The sequence below is a fragment of the Staurois parvus genome, unplaced genomic scaffold (genome assembly GCF_062004578.1).
Source record: "Staurois parvus isolate SC_StPar_1 unplaced genomic scaffold, SC_StPar_1.0 ptg000082l, whole genome shotgun sequence".
NCBI classification, from domain to species: Eukaryota; Metazoa; Chordata; class Amphibia; order Anura; family Ranidae; genus Staurois; species Staurois parvus.
This window is the reverse complement of record NW_028317878.1, coordinates 4,880,912-4,899,952: the sequence shown is the minus strand read 5'-3', so window position 1 is coordinate 4,899,952 and position 19,041 is coordinate 4,880,912. Positions and strand designations below refer to the sequence as shown.

The 19,041-nt window shown below is 42.5% G+C and overlaps 1 protein-coding gene across 2 annotated transcripts; it reads right to left on the bottom strand.

Moving 5' to 3' along the window:
- Positions 1 to 2,418: 2,418 nt before the first annotated feature.
- HNRNPA2B1 (heterogeneous nuclear ribonucleoprotein A2/B1) lies at positions 2,419 to 10,515 on the bottom strand. 2 transcript variants are annotated; one of them, XR_016311682.1, is made up of 12 exons: positions 10,356 to 10,515; positions 9,352 to 9,462; positions 8,639 to 8,785; positions 8,314 to 8,524; positions 8,112 to 8,213; positions 7,960 to 8,037; positions 7,796 to 7,858; positions 7,165 to 7,284; positions 6,892 to 7,047; positions 5,530 to 5,629; positions 4,142 to 4,260; positions 2,419 to 2,627 (listed from the first exon to the last, which is right to left on the bottom strand). XR_016311682.1 is itself a non-coding variant. In XM_089669921.1 (11 exons), exons 1-10 carry the CDS (start codon positions 10,359 to 10,361, stop codon positions 5,550 to 5,552), a joined length of 1,074 nt encoding a protein of 357 aa, XP_089526047.1. In that variant the 5' UTR covers positions 10,362 to 10,514; the 3' UTR covers positions 4,883 to 5,359; positions 5,530 to 5,549. The 2 variants fall into 2 exon arrangements, 1 of the variants encoding a protein (XP_089526047.1); XM_089669921.1 differs by lacking the exons at positions 2,419 to 2,627; positions 4,142 to 4,260 and adding an exon at positions 4,883 to 5,359 and having other exon boundaries at positions 10,356 to 10,514.
- Between the last annotated feature and the right edge of the window lie 8,526 nt (positions 10,516 to 19,041).

Here is a 19,041-nt window from a genome sequence, read left to right as displayed (position 1 = left end):
TCAGGCATGCATACAAGCACATGGGGACCAGACAAACTACAGAGTACCATTTTGAGTTGCTGCAATGCTTGAGGTGATTGCAGCCGTATTAGTGCATTTGCGACTGAAACAATTGAATACTGTCCATGATACTTTTTTATTTGCACTAACATACGATTTTAAGGGCAAGCTTCCAGGGAGTGTCCCCTTCTTCGAGGTCCAAGCAATACTCAATTGGTAGTACTGCTTGGACCTTGAAGGGGACACTCCCCGAACGCTTGTCCTCAAAATTGTATGTTAGTGCAAATATATAAAAAAAAAAAGTATCACAGACAGTACTCAATTGTTTCGAGTTGCTGCAATGAAATTTCAGCAAAATGGACTAGCCTGCTGTATCATTTTTCACTTTGAGATCTGATGTGTTTTCAAAGCTTTTTTTTTTTTTTTTTGAGCAGTGTACAAAAAGGTGGACTTTTAGTCCAAAAATATGTGAGCCACATGGAACATACTCTCCAGTGAGACACTGCAAAGTGCAGAGTCTAGGTTTATTCCTGAAAATGGTATTTGGGACCCCTGACCCTCTACCCTTGATAAGACATGTATACAGGGAACCTTGCTGGGAATAGCAGTCCAAGTCAGCTGACCAGGCACTCTGCCAAATACCTATTTCCATACAGGGCACTTTTACCCCCTTCCCTCCCAGGCCATTTTTCAGGTTTCAATGCTCTCACACTTTGAATGACAATTGCACGGTCATAAAACATTGTTCCCAAACTAAAATTTTATCCTTTTCTTCACACAACTAGAGATTTCTTTTGGTGGTATTTAATCACCACTGGAGTTTTTATTTTTTGCTAAACAAAAAAAGGCTGAAAATTTTGGAACAAACATGTTTTGCTTATAAGAGTTTGCAAATAATTGTTCCTCATAAATTTAGGCCAAAATGTATTACTACATGTCTTTGGTGAAAATAACCCAAATTAGGATGTATTTAGTTTGTAGGAAAGATAGTTCACAAACTATGGTATAGATTTGAATATTGATCAATCTTAAAGTACTGACAGCCAATCTAATTTCTTGAGGTCCAAGAATGTCAGAACATTACAGATATCCCCCCAAATGACCCCTTTTTGCAAAGTAGACAGTCTGACATACTTCATAAGAGGTATGGTGAGTTTTTTTGTAGTTGTATTTTTTGTCATAATTTCAGAAAATGAAAAAATTCACTTTTTTCCCATACTGGCACCAGTGCAGTACAGCATCATCATATAACTGGCATGGTGATCAGGGACACTGACTAGTAACTGTACGAAAAAAATAATTTAAGATAGTGACATATGAAAACAATCTCCAAAGTAATACAATGTTACCATAGTAACATTGTACTACTTTGGGCAAGTTTTTTTTTTTTTTAAAAAAAAAAACCACCACACAATTTGCTTATAGCAAAGAATTACTTTGCTCTAAGCAAGCATTTACCTGAATGACCAATTCATCCAGGGTTTTTTTTTTTTGTGCTTAGCTGTAATTTGGCCACAGCTAATCACGACATGTGCATGTGATCGCTGTAACCATTCACAGCTAGACACTAGTATGCAATGGATGGCATGAATGAAGCCATCCATTGTATACAACTGTCATGTCACCTGCTGTGATTGGTCACATGGTACCAGCAACAGGGGCCGGTACTCAGATCTGTCAGCCGTGTCCGAGGTACACGGCCGGTGACATATCATGCTGCTGCGTGAAAACTGCACATGCCTGGGAGGACGCCATATGGAAATCTACATTCTGCTGGCCGCCAGGTGGCTATTGGTTAAGCACCAGTGTACTGCTTACCCCCCCAGTTTTCTTATGAAAATCTGCCAATATCCCAAGGAAATTAGTGTGAACCCAATACCTACTGTGACCAAGAGAGAAATCAAGCGATTTTCTCTTGAAAATCATGGCTGCAGGAAAGAAAAATGCAGCATTTATAGCTTGCCCAAGATACTAGCAAATAAAAAAAATCCCCAGCATGAAGCCTTGCCAAGCCAGGAAGGAGTGTCCTAAGGTTTTTGTTTTGACTGTGTCCAATCACCCGACAGTGGCTATACTCACTGTGGAGGAAACAATCTTCTGATAGGAGAACCTTGGAGGCATGTGATTAGCACAGGGCTGATCAGCACTGTCCAGACAGGGGAGAATGAAAACTCCTACATGCTTTAACCAGTGCTCAACTGGACACTGATAGAAGTCATAAGACTGCTAAATACTTTTGTAGCAGTTTATATTTACTAACAATTGCATTTCCATGCTCAGTGTGAGACCAGATAGAATGAACGCAGGATCCTGAGTTTAGTAACATTTTAATGTCTGGACAGTTTCTAATCAGGCATTCAGCAGTCTAAAAAAGTGGTTTATACAAGTTTATATTGGAAAAAACCCACAAAAGCAAAACAATTTATAAAAAAATTTATTTAAAAAATTACATTTTAAAAATCCACAGAACCAGTCTGCTCTCCGCTTAAAAGTTCATTAAAATGCCAACACTGGCAGTTCATGTCAAGTATCTGCATCTTGAAGTCTGGACCAAACATCTCCAATAAAGTTACTTTGAATACTGTGCACAAGTCTCCATTTGCACTTTTACCTGCTCCAGAGATTACCTGTTAGACAAAGAATATGGTTAAAAAAAAACCCCACACACTTAAGTTTATACAGTTCAGAGTATTGCCCATCATTACAAAAAAAGGTTAATGTGGTTGTAAACCCTTATAAAGCAAGTGAAGGGCCTGACCTCTTGTGACAGAGCCAAGCCAAAAGCCTACATTTAAGGGATTGCACCTGTCTGCATCTGCAGTCATCTTTACTCTACATCTGTTGTGCTACTTTTATTAGTTTGGTCTGAGCTAAAAAAATATAAACTATATATTTAGGAACCTTACCTAAAGTTAGAACAACTTTAGTAGTACCAATTAAAGACAACTCATTGACCAACATATTTGACAGATCCCAAGCTGCAGCAGCCCAAATCCTAACAAGGGCCCCCCCTGCAATTGGCCATTTTTAGGGGCAGAGGATTGAGTAAAATGCTTTCCTTGATCCACCAGGATCCCCACAGCTCCTCTAAGCTGTAACCACTCTAGCCTCTAAAACCTAGAATACAGGATTAAGGTCTCTGCATGAAGCTGTGGGGTTGGAGCTTGCAATAGAGAGCTAAAGCTGCCATAGCAGGGAGACTGCCAAAAGCAGTACTGCCTGTTCTGAAATTCCCTAGACAAAAAGGGAACTAACACTCTCATTGCTTGAGGTGCCTCAATGCAAGTGTGTTTATGTTTGTGGAGTTGGGCTTCAAGAGCCAACTCAAATTCACAGCAGTGCATTGAACTGGGATGTCAAGACACACACTAATTAAAAACACGGATCACAACAGAAGTTTAGTGTGCTGCATTGGGGTGTCATTCAAAATTAATGGCACCACAATGAGTTACATCTCATTCCCCACATGCAGTCACATTCATTTGAATGTGTTACTTTTCCTGTCCCAGAGCACAATCGCCACTTGTGAACAAGCTATTGAGGGAAAAAAAAAAAAAGATTCCCTCTGCAGATTTAACCTACTTGCACACTGCTCTACATCAAAAACAAGCATGCATTTTTGATGTTCGCATTGTATTTTCCTCTCATACCTCTGGGCTGGACATAGCACTTCCCACAGGTGCTTTGCATTTTGTGATGCATGTTCGTCATTTTAATTTAGGTGCTTTTTTTACCTGAACATGCACTAAAAGCAGCAAGCAGGATTTTTATAAAATACAAGCCAGTGTGAAAAGTTATAGGACTAAAGAGGATGCATTTTCCACGCATTCACTTCCACATTTTGTAACAGAAGAAAAACTGATCATTGTTAAAGAAGTCTAAATGAGGCTTGGACTAGATATGTAAAACATCAGCAGCATACTAAGGGAATCATCCACAGATCTTAAGTATAAATCCTTGGATATACTTTAAAGGGGCCCATCATGACATCCGATTAGAACTTTGGTCTGTGCGCCACATTTTCAGCCCCAGTGGGTGTTGGGTAGACTTGTGGAACCCACAGCAGGTTTTCCCCCTTTGGGCAACAAAAACCAAACAAAACCACCCACACACCATTTTTGTTCACTGCATTATTCGTTACCTGTAGCATCCTGCAAGATTTCAGAATTTTGGGCCACTCGAGTATGTGTGCATTGTTTCATTTGCCAAAACGAAGTTCAGTCTTTGTCAGACTGCTTTGTCCACTTTTCAAACAAAATGCTGAAAAATTCCAGCAAGAGAAAAACCTTACTTTAGAATCTCACGAAAGGCATTGCAAAGTTAAAATGTATTACACACAAGGAAAAAAAAAACCAAACAAAAAAAAAAAAACGAACAAAAGCAAAGAAAACAAAAAAACCAAACAAAAAGTTTACATTTATGCTCAAATAGAAACTATACTGTAAACTGTGTTAATAGAAAGAAAACAGATCTTACCTAAAGAAGTTTAACTGAAGCTTAGCACTACTTTGCTCTACCCCCTCAGCTTTCGTTGTCATCCTTAAATCTAGTGTAGTAAAACCTTTATCCAGAACTTTAGCTCAGTGATAAAACGACTGAGCTTAGAGGCGGCACCCATTGCTTCTCTTGCACTAGACCTGTGTCCCTGGGTAGAGTACCTCGCTGGGGATAGCTCCTTTACTCGCCATGGATGAAGCAGCTGCATCTAAAAGATCTGAACAGGTGCTTCTCTTTGTAGAGATAGCCCTTGTTATCTAGGTTCTTTTCTCCTTACAACTTGCAAAAACACACATTAACACTTAAAGACTTTATTTTACATAACACTTTGTACTACACCTTTCCTTGACACAATTCAATACATACATCTAGAAAGAGACAAGAATTTCCTTTCGAATTTTTTTATTAAATGAAAGTGTACAACAGCTTTAACTATACACACACTGAAAATTTAAAATGAAAATAAAATTAAAAAACTTCTCATATTACACCATGATCCTGGCTAGTTTAACTGTTCATAAATCTTATAAAAGTGTCACGTTAGCTGCAACTGAAATTGAACATTATCAAAAAGGAATGCTGTTGCACTCTTTACAAAGACCACTACAAATAAACATTTAAAAACCTAAAAACCTGTCTCAAAAGGCATATTTTACAGTCCTTCCTCCATTGTAAAGGTAATGTACTTAAATATATCCATTCCATTCACAAAATGGCTCTCTGTATCTGCTCTGGTGTCTTCTGTCATATCACTGCATGTTCTACGCATGACTGAGATAATGACTCCTTAACTTTGTAATCTCGATAACCTGCAGCTGTGTTACCTCTGGGCTCTCATCCTCTCCTATTTATACAGTGAAGCCTGTTTCAACAGAAGTAAAGAGTAAAAATAGGTTATGATGATATCCAGCTAGCCAGTTTAAAGACAATACTATCCTGATAAGCTTAACCTGTAGCTAAAGAGCTCAGCATATCTTTAATACAAAAAGAAAAAAAAAAAAAATGAATGCATAAAATGCTTTGTTGACTTACCCAGAGGAAACAAAGTGGAATTAATAACGATTTCTTCCTCCATATCCTCCACCACCACCACCACTGCCTCCGCTGCCTCCACTGCCAGGGCCATAATTACCTGGAAAAAACAGTTTTTAAACAAAAACACCCCACAAAAATAAAAAAAAAATCCACAAAGGCCAGAGTTAAAATGTCAAGTACACCTGTGTTGCATTCAAAAACAGCCAAGTCACTTTACCATTTTCAAATTCCACTGCACATGGATGGTTAATGTGCAAATACATCTAGAAACAATAGGTGCCTGAAGAAAATACTAATTTAGGACAAACTTGCAGCCACATCTTCAGCAAATTCAGAGTACTTTGTGCAAGGATGCCCTTGTGAATTCAGAGCTTGCATTAGTTTACTTTTTACTACCCATGGCTTCCTACCCTATTCAGCATTAGTGCCTGGTAATGGGTGTTACCATCTGAGGAAAAAAAAAAAAAAAAAAAAAAACACAAACCATTTCCTCTCAGGAAGTTAAGGTTATTTTTATTCTCCCCTAAAAGTTGTGCAATTTCATCCCTACCCAATCTTCTTTCCTACCCTTTCAAGCCATTTGTCACGGTTTTGCAAAATACAACATGCAGTTGGCAGTAGCCTCACTTTAAAATGTTACTAAACCCAGGACCCTGCATTCACTATATCTGGTCTCCATCAGTACACAGAACATGTGGAATTTTAATATAAAACTGCTAAATAACTTCTCATCAGCACTATATAGCAGTCTTGTGACTTCTATCAGTGTCCAGCTGAGCACTGATTAAAGCCTGTAGGAGTTTGATTTTGCTCTAGGAGAAAGCAGAACCCCTGACCTCTGGACAGTGCTGATCTCTAGCAATGCACACCAAACTGAGCAGAGTGACACCATGATGTCTTATCAGGAGATAAGAGGGGGCATTGGAAGGGGAAGATCAGAGAAGTCAGGATGAAAACCACTTTTGTACACAAAAGACAAAGGATTAACCCTTAGGTTCCACAGTGAGTATATCAAGCATACTTAACTGAATATACAGACTGATTTTACTGTTGTGGGTTTAGTAACACTTAAGGCAGCGATTTCCCTTATTCAAAAGCGAAAACATGAAATTGTATACCAAGGGTGTGGAAAGCCTAGGACCTCTGCTGTTTAGTCAGCAAAAGTCTAAAGTTCTGAAACCAGATTCTGCAAGCCTTATGGCTCCCAAGTATGCACAAGCTAGTTTTAAACCGAAAAAAAAAAAAAAAAAAAGCCTCTGCTGGGTGATCTGTCCATATCACCACTACCTGTGGTCACCAGGACAAAGGGGTGTTCTGAAGTTTATGCAACACCCAAAGGCCTAAGACTACCAATTCTACCTCCACCATATGGTCCTCCCATACTTCTGCTGCCTCCACCGCCGCCGCCACCTCCAAAGTTCCCACCACTCTTCATTGGGCCATAATTAGAAGACTGCTGATTGTAGTTTCCAAATTCATTGTAGTTTCCACCGCCTCCTCCACCTCCATAGTTACCTGTGGCAACACATTGATTTGAAAGGGTTCACCACAAAGTGTTTGTCTTAAGAGTTAAAATAAAATTGCAGCCACATTCCTGAAAGATACTTGTAAGGAGAAAGATTATAAGTTTACCTCCTCCATAGTTATCATATCCACCACCATAGCCTCCACCTTGATTGCCATAACCAGGACCACCACCATAACCACCGCGTCCACCGCCATAGCCACCAGGTCCACCACCAAAGTTTCCACCTGCAGAAAAAAATATATGAGGAAGTCCACATTTAGGCAGATAGTCACTGGCCTAGAGAACGGGTAAAAACAAGCAGCATAAGCAGACCAAGGACAGCAACCGCAGAATTGGGGTATTTACTGCAGTACATATTAGCCACAATTTACATTTCAAAGTACCCTAAACGAATGTAACAAATTAGAAGCCATAATTCTGTAGGCAACAAATTTGTGCGATACAAGTCCCAGTATAGCAGAAGTATCACATCACCCCCACCCTCCCAAATAAAAGCAAGTCAGTATATCTACACTAAAAATATTGGGATCTGTGCCAAATACCACACTAAGTCAATTAACTGGCCCTGTTTTGTGTACGTGTGTTTGGGAGGGAAACTAAGCACCCTTGAGGGGCAGCTGCTAGTAAGTAGATCTACCTTCTATTCTATGGGAGCCCCAGAGCCAGGGGTATCTGAAGCACCTTTAAAACAAAAAAAAAAAAAAAAAAAAAAAAAAAAAAAAAAACCACACTTGCCTCCTTGGCCTCCACCATAGCCATTGTATCCATCCCCATAACCTCGTCCTCCACCATAGCCATCTGTTATAAAGGACATACAAATCACATCAATATCTTCAATTGAGAGAAAAAACACCCATACAACCACTCCATAGACAAACCAGTATAGGCATTCCATTTACCTGAGCCTCCTCTGAAGTTGCTTCCAGGTCCTGGTCCAAAGTTTCCACCACCACGTGAATCACCAAAGCCAAAATTGCCTAAAAACAAAGCATATTTAGTGACATTGCCAAAATAAGGCAGCTATAAGAGCAACTGGGAATCCAAAACTCACCTCCTCTGCTACTCCTGGTGCTCTGTACTTCATGCATTTCTTGCCTTGATAAAGCTTTTCTGACTTCAGCATTGTGTCCATTTATAGTGTGATATTTTTGCACTAGGGAAGGAAAAACGGCGTCAAACATCCAAAATGCCCGCTTTTCATAAACAGATTATATAGAACAGCACATTAAGCCACAGGAAAAAAAGGGTCTTACAAACAATTTTGTCAACTGGATCATGGTCATCAAATGTTACGAAACCAAAGCCCCTCTTTTTGCCAGATTGTTTGTCTGTGATAATTTCTATGCTTTCAATTTTTCCATATTCCTGGAAGTATTCCCTAAGGTGATGCTCTTCCGTATCTTCCTTGATACCACCAACAAAGAGTTTCTTAACTGTAACATGGGCACCAGGCTTAGCAGATTCCTGAAAGGGAAAGGGAATATAAAATAAGTGTGGAAAACAAATCCACAAATTACAACAATGCAGTTGTCAAGTGACAGGAAAAATTAACAGGATTGGCACACAAACAAGCATTACCTCTCTGGCTACAGCACGCTTCGGCTCCACAACTCTGCCATCAATAGAATGTGGACGAGCTGACATTGCTGCATCGACTTCACTCATGCAAGAAAAGGTTACAAATCCAAAGCCCCTGGATCTTTTGCTTTGAGGGTCCCTCATAACCTAGGAGAAGAAAAGAAAAGTCAGTACCACTTTGTAAAAAGGGTACATTCAACTATAAAACTAGACATGATAGATTCTCCAAAGGTAATCTTGTGCTGTCATTTAACTTCACCGAGTCTCCGATTAAGTACAGGATCCCAGACCTTGAACAAGATTAGGGAACCTCAGCTTTCCCCAGGAACCCTGTGTGACATCACCTTCACTGTAGGTGAACAGATGTTGGGGTCAAGAGGCAAAGAATGATATAGTGGGTTTTACAGTAGCAGCTTGAATGTGATGGGTGTACAAAAGCAGATTTGTACGGTATATTTCCACTTTTACAGCCAAACTGGGTTAACAGTAGGGTTAATTTTAGGTAAGCTGTGTGAATGAGAACACATTTAACAAGAAAGAAAAAAAACCCCAGTGTTATACACAAGCTTCTTGTCAAATCTGCCAAAAATAGTCAAGTTTATCAAATAAAAAAAAAAGTGAAAAACCCCATTTGTGTTAGGAGAAGTCCAAAACACAAAAGAAAATCCAAAGTGCTGACAATGTCCCTGCCACCCCCGATCACATCTACTCACCACGCAGTCTGTCAGCTTCCCCCATTGTTCGTAATATTTCCTCAGACTCTCTTCTGTGGTTTCAAAGCTGAGTCCTCCAATGAACAGCTTCCTGAACTGCTCCTTCTCCCTCTGCAAAACACAAAGAAGAGGAAATGTAAGCCATCAGCCACACATTAGCCCCACCGCCACTCAGGAGGTACACTCCCCACACACAAGATCAGGATATTAGAATGAAGTCACCTCGGCATGATCAGTACTCCTATTAGAAGAGCCGGTTAATGCCTTATAGGAGTCATAGGCTCCTCAGTACAGCCAATGAGCAGTGTCTATCATGAGCCGGCTCTCTGGACATGCAATCCTCATGAAAGGTTCCTGCAGTCATTTCTAGATCAATGGAGCAGCTGAGCTGTTAACCAATCAGCTTCTACGGTCAGCTTGTAGACTTAAAATTTGAAAATAAAGTTCAAAGCTGACTGGTTGCCATGCAGAGCGGCTGCAGATTCCAACACAATGATTATGTATGATTTATCCTTTGGATGTGATGATCAGATAAAGGAACCCAGATCCCTCCAATCATCCTCACCATGGTCACACAGATCTACTGACAATTGCTGATAAAACGTGCACTCGTGTCCCTGCTGTGCTCCCCCCTGACTGGGAGTGGGATATCCCAGGGGGAGGAGACCATACCAGGGAGAATGGGGGGGGGGGTATACCAAGTAGGAGAGGGGGGGGGGTGCTCGCGGCCATCTCAGCCCTCACACTGCAGAGCGCAAGAGACAAGATGGCGGCCAAGAAGAGCAAAGAGCCGCCATTACAGGAGCAGCATAAGGCCAGCTCCCTCCTCTAACAGCACAAATACCATCTCCCGCAGACACATACCGGGCCCCGGGGGCGCACGTGTTCACCTATCTCTCCGCCCCGCCCGCCATTCACTCAGCCGCTCTCCTTCCACACCACTCACCCGGCACAAAGCACCAACCGGCTTCGCGCCCGACCACACTGCTCCCCGCCTCACTCACCTCCATGTTGTCCGGACACACAGACCCCGAGATAAAAGAATGGAATGAACGGAAGGACACTCTCGAGTGCACACCGGACGACGGCTCGATGGTAATGGCGAAAAAGCAACGGCGTTTCTTCTAGAAGATTCGCTTACCAGCTGCTGGCTACGCCCCTTTACGTCAGTAGAACGCGTGGGCTTAGCCAATGGCGGGCGGAGGGCGGGACCCTAGACTCTGCCGTTAGCGTAACTCGATCTGTGCTGTCATGGCGGCGCCTCTTTAGGATGACAATGGAGCTCGGCGGGGAGGTCTGGGCGATCTTCGTAAAGAAGCGGGTGGTGAATGGAGGATGGGGGCTGCGTAGCTCCATGTGGGTTTTGTGAATACGGATACGCCCTTCCCCGTGTACGTGAGACTAATCCTGGCTGGGGGTGGGGGAATGAGCGAGGGATTGTGGGAGATTTCATTCTATTGTCTGCTGTGCTGGTCCTTTCTTCTATGGGAGGTGTGTGTAGGCTGGGTGCTCTCTATGACATCCGGGGACAATGCAATACTGAGCTCCATACAAATCACAAGGAGGGCCTCTTGTACAGGGGAGTAAAAAAGGGCCACGTGTTGTACTGACCTGGATATAGATGCATTGTTGTCTATGGAACATTACACAGCTAGGTAAAGACCAGAAACACAGCAGAGCCAGAAATCAGAAACATTTTACATTGCAGAAATGTGTGGGCGTTCACATATGTAGGCATTATACCCATGTTTATGTGTTCATGTATATTATTATACAGTATTTATAAAGCGCCAATAGTTCGCTCAGCGCTGTACATTACAAAGGGGGACAGAACATGTGACAGAACAATACCAATACAATGCAAAACATGAGGGGATCGAGGGCCCTGCTCTTTCGAGCTTACAATCTAGGAGGGAGGGGATGGTGGAACAGGAGGAGATAGCTGTGGGGGATGGAGTGGTAGGAAGAGTGGAGGAGGTCGGCAGGTTAGCAGGGGGTGGGGTAGGCTTCCCTGAAGAGGTGGGTTTTCAGGGTGCGCCTAAAGGAGAGGAGAGTAGGTGATAATATGATGGGTTGGGGCAGGGAGTTCCAGAGGATGGGTGACACCCTGGAGAAGTCCTGGAGGCAGGATTGGGAGGAGGAGACCAGGGAACTAGAGAGAAGGAGGTCTTGTGAGGAGCGGAGTGTGCGTGTTGGGTGGTACTTGGATATTAGGTCAGTGATGTAGTACGGGGCAGTATGGTGAACAGCTTTGTACGTCAGTGTTAGGATTTTGAATTTGATCCGTTGCGCAATCGGAAGCCAGTGGAGGGATTGGCAGAGGGGGGTGGCGGAGACGGAGCGGTTGGAAAGGTGAATGAGTCTGGTAGCCGTATTCAGGATCGACTGAAGCGGGGATAGCCAGCGGCGAGGCAGGCCAGTGAGGAGGGAGTTGCAGTAGTCGAGTCGTGATATGATGAGGGAGTGGGTGAGCTGTTTAGTGGTTTCTGGGGTTAGGAACACTGTCATTGAAGAAACACCTTCCACGTGCAGACGCATCTTCATGTGTGATAACACACGGTCTTTACAGAACATTTTACTCTAGATCTTTCTGTCAACAAAATCCTGAATATAAATATCGGTATTATTCCCTTTCACACGGGCGTTCTGTATGTCCATTTTTCATCTGTCCGTTTATGGATGAAAAACAGACCCCAATGTATTTCTATGGACTTGCTGATGTAAACGGATGAACATCTTTTTACATCTGTTAATGTCCACATTCATTATCCGTTTTTCGTTAACACCCTATTTTTCTTCCACAAAAGAACCCGGAACTGACGAAAAACGGATGTAAACAGATGAAAAACGGATCTAAACAGATATGAAAGGATGAAAAATGGATGAAAAAGTGATATAAATGGATGTAAATCAATGTAAATGGATGAAAAAGTGATATAAATGGATGTAAATCAATGTAAACGGATGCAAAAGTGAAATAAATGGATGTAACTTAATGTAAACGGATGAAAAAACGGATGTAAACTCATCTGTTTTTTCCTTGAAAAAATGTGACTGAACTGAAGAAAAAAAACGGAACGACCTTGTGAAAGAACCCTAAATCATGACACCCATGTGTCTGACACCTGGCCTGACATCATGACACCTGGCCTTAGGCTCCATTCACCTGGCCGTAAAACTATGTCACTGATGTTATTACACGTTTTCTTCTATTCTGTGCACAATGATCAGTAAAAGACTTGCCTATCCACTTAAAGCAGAGTTCCACTTAGCCTGGGTTCACACTGATACAGTGCGGAATTTGCAGCTGTTTCTGTGTGATTTCCGCACCACATTATAATCGCACCCCCCTCATGTGAACCGCTGTGGGTGTGTAAGTTAAGTTAACAACACCCTGAAATCGGTTCCCAAAACGCGGCGGGAGACAAAGGCTTAAAAGTGGAACTTCCCCTTTTGGGTGGAGCTCTGCTTTATTAAACATAAAAACAGCTGGAACTCCGGTTTAAGGAGCAAGCCTGTTCTGACACTTTTTTTACAATTAAAAATCAGCATTTTTTGCTAGAAAATTACTTAGAACCCCACCCACCCAAAAAAAAAGAAATTGCTATAACGTTCACAGCGATAACCATTTACACAACCTACGTATGGAATCTGGAATATGCAGTTCAATTTTGGGCACCAGTTCACAAAAAGAACATTGGGGAACTGGAGAAAGTACAGAGAAGGGCAACTAAACTGATAAGAGGCATGGAGGAGCTCAGCTATGAGGAAAGATTAGAGGAACTGAATTTATTCTGTCTTGAGAAGAGGAAATTAAGGGGGATATGATCAACATGTATAAATACATCAGTGGTTCATATAGTGAACTCGGTGTAGAGCTATTCACCCTGAGGTCATCACAGATGACAAGGGGGCACTCTTTAAGTCTGGAGGAAAAGAAATGTAATCTTCAAATATGGAAAGGTTTCTTCACAGTGAGAGCTGTGAAAATATGGAATAGACTCCCTCAAGAGTTGGATCTGGCCAGCTCAGTGGATTTTTTTAAAAAAGGCCTGGATTCTTTCTTGGATACGCAGAATATAACTGAATACTAGCATTTATAGGTAAAGTCGATCCAGGGAATATCTGATTGCCTTTCGGGGGATCAGGAAGGAATTTTTTCCAATGCAGGAGCAAATTGGATCATGCTTTGCTGGATTTTTTGCCTTCCTCTGTAGCAACTGTGGGTATAGGATTATAGCTTTTTTTTTTGTATGGTTGAACTGGATGGACTTTTGTCTTTTTTGTTGCCAGACGAAATATGTAACTATGTATGCATTCACCACTGCGAGCACAGGGGGATGGGGGTGAATTAACCACTTGCCTACTGGGCACTTTTACCCCCTTCCTGCCCAGGCCAATTTTCAGCTTTCAGCGCTGTCCCAATTTGAATGACAATTGTGAGGTCATGCAACACTGTACCCAAACAAAATTGTTATAATTTTTTTGATACAGTGCTTTCTTTTGGTGGTATTTAATCACCACTGGGGTTTTTATTTTTTGCTAAACAAACTAAAAAAGAATGAAATTTTTTTTTAAAAAAATTTTTCTCTTAGTTTCTATTATAAAATTTTGTAAATAAGTAATTTGTCTCCTGCACTGATGTGCACTAATGAGGCTGCAGTGATGGGCACTGATAGGCGGCACTGATGAGGAGGCACTGATGGGCTTTGAGAGGCATCACTGATGGGCAGGGAAAGGCAGCACTCATATATGGCACTGATGGGCACTGATAGGCGGCACTGATTGGAACTGTTAGGTGGCACTGATTGGAACTTTTAGGCGGCAATGATGGGCACTGATAGACGGCACTGACAGGCGACACTGACTGGCACTGGTAGGTGGCACTGACTGGCACTGAAAGGCAGCTCTGATGGGCACTATGTGGCATTGATGTGCACTGGTAGGCACTGATATGTGGCATTGATGTGTACTGGTAAGTGGCATTGATGGACACTTAAAGGTGGCATTGATAGGTGGCACTGATGGGGCTACACTGATCATCAGGGCACTGCTCATCAGTGCCCTGATGATCAGTGTAGATGTCCCCTCTGAGGAATGCCGATTACCGGCTCTGCTCTCCTCACGAACTGTCAGCAGGAGGAGAGGACTGACGATAACTGGTATTTCCTAATTACATATGATCATCTGTGATTGGACACAGCTGATCACATGACAGCCGATGTCATCGGCTCTTTACATTGATTGGTGATCCGCTGTGTCCCAGGGACAAAGCACACAACCAATCACTGCGCCGTGAACCCCCGAGGGCACATGCGCAGTAAGAGTGGGAGGACATCATATGACATCCTCCCAGAACGAGAGAACCGCTGCCCACCTGTCATTATCTTATAGGACAGGCGGGAGGTGGTTAAACACATTTTTTGATTATTTATTTTATTTTGTACACTGTCCATTTAATTTTTTCTATCACTTTTATTGTTGTCACAAGACTTGTAAACATTCCTTGTGGTAACAATAAAGCATTACAGATACTCCTTATGGAGAGATCTGTGGTCTATAAGACCTGATATATCTCCTGTACAATGGAATGCATCAGATAAAAAAAGCATTGATCAAAAATTTTCCAAAAAAACAAAATGGTCTCGTTTACATCAGCCGTGAACCAGAAGTGACATCATGACGTCGTTCCCAGCCTCCTAGGTCGTAGAAATGAGCAGAGGCCATTTTCCTGTATGGCCAGCCATCGCAACCACCAGATTGGTTACTGAGCATCTTGATGAGCTAGGTAAGCCCAAGAACCACCGGAAAGCCATTCATTTGAATGGGTTGACTACAAGACGTAGTACATGCACTACTTTTCAACAACGCACCACACCAAATAACATGGTGCTGCGGTACCATGCGATATTGTACAGGCAAAAACAACAACATACTGCACAGACAGTGGGAAACGAGCACAGAACGTTCTTTTCCTGCACCATATTCTGGTGTTAACCAATCTGAACTCAACCTTCCTATCCTTTTTAGCCAAGGAAGCTGCCATCTTAGCCTCTGTTTGATCTGCAGTAGCCAGTATCAGATATGACAGTTCGTTTGAGAGCACAAACAGCTGTGACAGTTATCATTTACAGCATTCCTTGAAACTAATCATTTTGGGAAACTGCTGAATTGATGAGTTTAGTTCCACTTTACACTTTGAGAATGAAGGATAGAAGCTGATTGGTTGTCATGCACAGCTGCTCAGTTTTGATACATTCCCTTTAAAGTGTAACTGAACTTAACGATTTAACGGTTTAAAAAAAAAGTTCCATTGCCAGAATGCCGGGAATGCTAACTGTCACATTTGCTTGTGTTCTCAACCAAGCTGTCAAACCATCTAATGCAGTGTTTCTCAACCTTCCTAACGCTGTGACCCTTTAATACAGTTCCTCATGTTGTGGTGACCCCCAACCATAAAATTATTTACCCAGTAATTATAATTCATGAGTGTCGTTTTACCTCCAATACTGCTGCTTTCAACACAGTAGCTGGTTTTAACAGAGTAGCTGCTTTCAACACAGCAGCTGCTTTCTACACAGTAGCTGCTCTTTACACATTGGAAATATGTGTTTTCTGATGGTCTTAGGGGACCCCTGTGAAAGGGTCGTTCGACCCCCAAAGGGGTCGCGACCCACAGGTTGAGAACCACTGATCTAATGGCTGGTGTCATAACTGATTGCATGTACAGCACCATGGTAGTTACAGATCAGAGGCAAATGCAGGCCATACACTACTCAAAAAAAGTGTTCGAAAGCACTTTCAGAAAGCAAAAATCGTTCGGCAGAGCTCACAATACTGCTATCATGTAATGACTAAATTTCAAATGATAAATTCCTAGATTGTAAGCTCCAAGGAGCAGGGCCCTCGAACCCCTCGTGTATCGCATTGTATTGTTATTGTACTGTCTCATGTATTGTCTCCCAATGTAATGTACAGCGCTGACCGAACTGTTGGTGCTATATAAATACTGTATAATAATAAAAATAATAATAATAAATTGTTCAATAGACATGAATGAATTAGATTATTGTTCGGTTTGTTCACATAAAAAGGAAGCAGCGAAATATATTTTCTACTTGGACTCTCCTTCCTCTATATTCCACATTTATTTGTGTGGATGATCCAGCGTTTGTTACGGAAAGATCTTTCTTTGCCTCTTCGTTAGCATCCTCATATTTTTCCATCCATTATGGATTATGTGGATGAGAAGACCGTTGATCAAACAATGCTTAACTTTATAGAAATAGAACATGAACAGGAGAACAGAACCAAAACTAGAAGGTTATGGACCAGACAATGGCTAGACGAAAGATCATTGATTCTGGATTGTACGTTCGTTCTATCAAAGTATTTTACTTCCAGGTTACAGTTTTCTTGTAAAAAAGAGAAATGATAATCAGTGCAAATACTGGGAACCAAGTCCGGAACAGTTTAATAGTAGGTCAAGATGGTTAGGGTGACTTGGATTGGGGGGTCCGTATGGCACTAAGGGCAAGCTCCATGTAGTACTGTAGCAGACTCTGTGTAGTAAGGAGAGAAGGAGAAGCGCCTCTAAGTGCAGCAAACCACTTTAATATAGCAAAAATAGGAACATTCAAATGTAGGTAGATTAATACAGGCATGTTAAATGTAACGTGTTGAGACACCAAGTAGAACGGCTGTCACTGCTGCCCACTGTGTCTGTCTGCGTCTCACTGGAGCAGCGTGGTGGCAGCTGCTTGACAAAGGAGCGCGCTTCCGCCACTAGAGGCCAGCGCATGCTCCGAAACACGTCGCATTGCATCCTGGTCACTGACGTCATCACGTTCACGCCGACGTTGTGCTCCAGCGTGCGTTCCAGCTGCCATATAGGAGTACGTGCATGCCGGCTGGCTCCACATCTGCATCCCTCCTGCCACTATGCTGCTCCAGCGAGACGTGGACACCAGTGACAGCTGTTCTACTTGGTTTCTCAACACCTTACATTTAACATGCCTGTATTAATCTACCTACATGTGAGTGTTCCTACTTTTTTACTATATTAAAGTGGTCTGCTGCACTTAGAGGCGCTTCTCCTTCTCTCGAATGATTTTTACCATGCGACAAACACACTAACCTTTCAAATTTCGTTCATGCAATAAACATTTTTCTAACATCTCAATCAATTTGTTGGCTCTGAAAAGGTAAAAGTCATTATAGTTTTTCAACCACTAATCATTCACATATTGAAAGAAGGTTACAATTAAAGTGGAAGTAAACTCCCTTTTACATATTTTACCTACAGGTAAGCCTTTAATAAGGCTTACCTGTAGGTACTGTAAATATCTCCTAAACGTGGGAGATATTTACTCTAGAAGCGGCGGTGATATCACCGGCGCATATGCACTGCACTCTTAATGGACAGCGAACCATGCCGCAGCCAAAACTCCCTTCACGCATGCTTGGAAGTGATGACATCATGGCTTGGCAAATCAGATGGCCACAGCTCGTGAACCTGGAAGGAAGACTGGGTGAAGATGGGAACCTCAGGGAACCGTTTTTTTTTTAAAGTCCGCAAACGTGCAAACTACAACGAAAAACCCGTAAGTGTTTCACAAAAAAGTGCAAGTGCAAAAACACCACACAAAAAGTGCACTTAGGGGTGTGCTTTGTCCTACCCCCGAAGGGGTTGGACCACTACCCTGATCCCCCGGGGCACGAAGCTCCTGACGGGGACAAGGTTCCCATTTGGTCCTCCTGGCCAAAAGGCCTGTTGGACCACCATTCCTTATGTCCAGCCGAACATCCAGTACTTGGTCAGGGGGCTCTCCCGAAGAGAAAACCCCCTAGGGATCAGGGGAGGAAGGAACCAAAAGGCCACACATCCTCCCCCTAGACTTCAGGGCAGGCCCGAGGACCCACACCCTCCATCATGTGAAGAAAACACACACATAAGTAAAAGTGACAAACGTGGGGTGAGAAAAAATAAATAATTAAATAATCTATAAAAATAATAAAAAAGTGGTCGTGCCCAAATTGTGCACTGACCAGGCCCTGAGGCCTGTAGCAAAAAAAAAAAGGCATAGGACTTGGCCAAAAGGCCCGGTCCTAGAGGCGCAGTGCAAAAAGTGTTTAAACGCGGTGACCATGTGCTCATTCACAACGTGGGGTCCCACACCCAAGTGCTACTCAGAGCACCCCTGAGGCGACTACTCAGGGGGCACCGTGTTTGCAGACTCTCTGCCTTCCCAGCCCCTGGTCAGACAAGTTAGATCCGTTCAAATCAGGAGGTACTGGGTCCTTCCAGTTTTCTCAGGGGAATTACTCCCAGGGCCCCAGCTTAACTTGTGGTGCTCCCCGGTTTCTGTCCCCCCGGTACTAGCCTTCCAGACCCCCATCAGGTAACCGTTACAGCGCTCCACTGGAGGGCTTTGTTTTCAGGTAAGTCATTCATAATGTGTTAGTATGCATTGCATACTAGCACATTATGCTCTTAGCTTGCTGGGAGAAGACTTTTTAGAATTTTTTTTGCAGTTTACTACCGCTTTAATGTACTTTCATACGTTTTTCTTGTATCGTGTATGGCCACCATAAGAGGGCAGCTTCCTTGGCTGAACAGGATAGGAGGGTTTAGTTTCGCTTTAAGTGTGCAATTAACAGTAGAAGCTTCTCTGCCTTCACATTGATGAT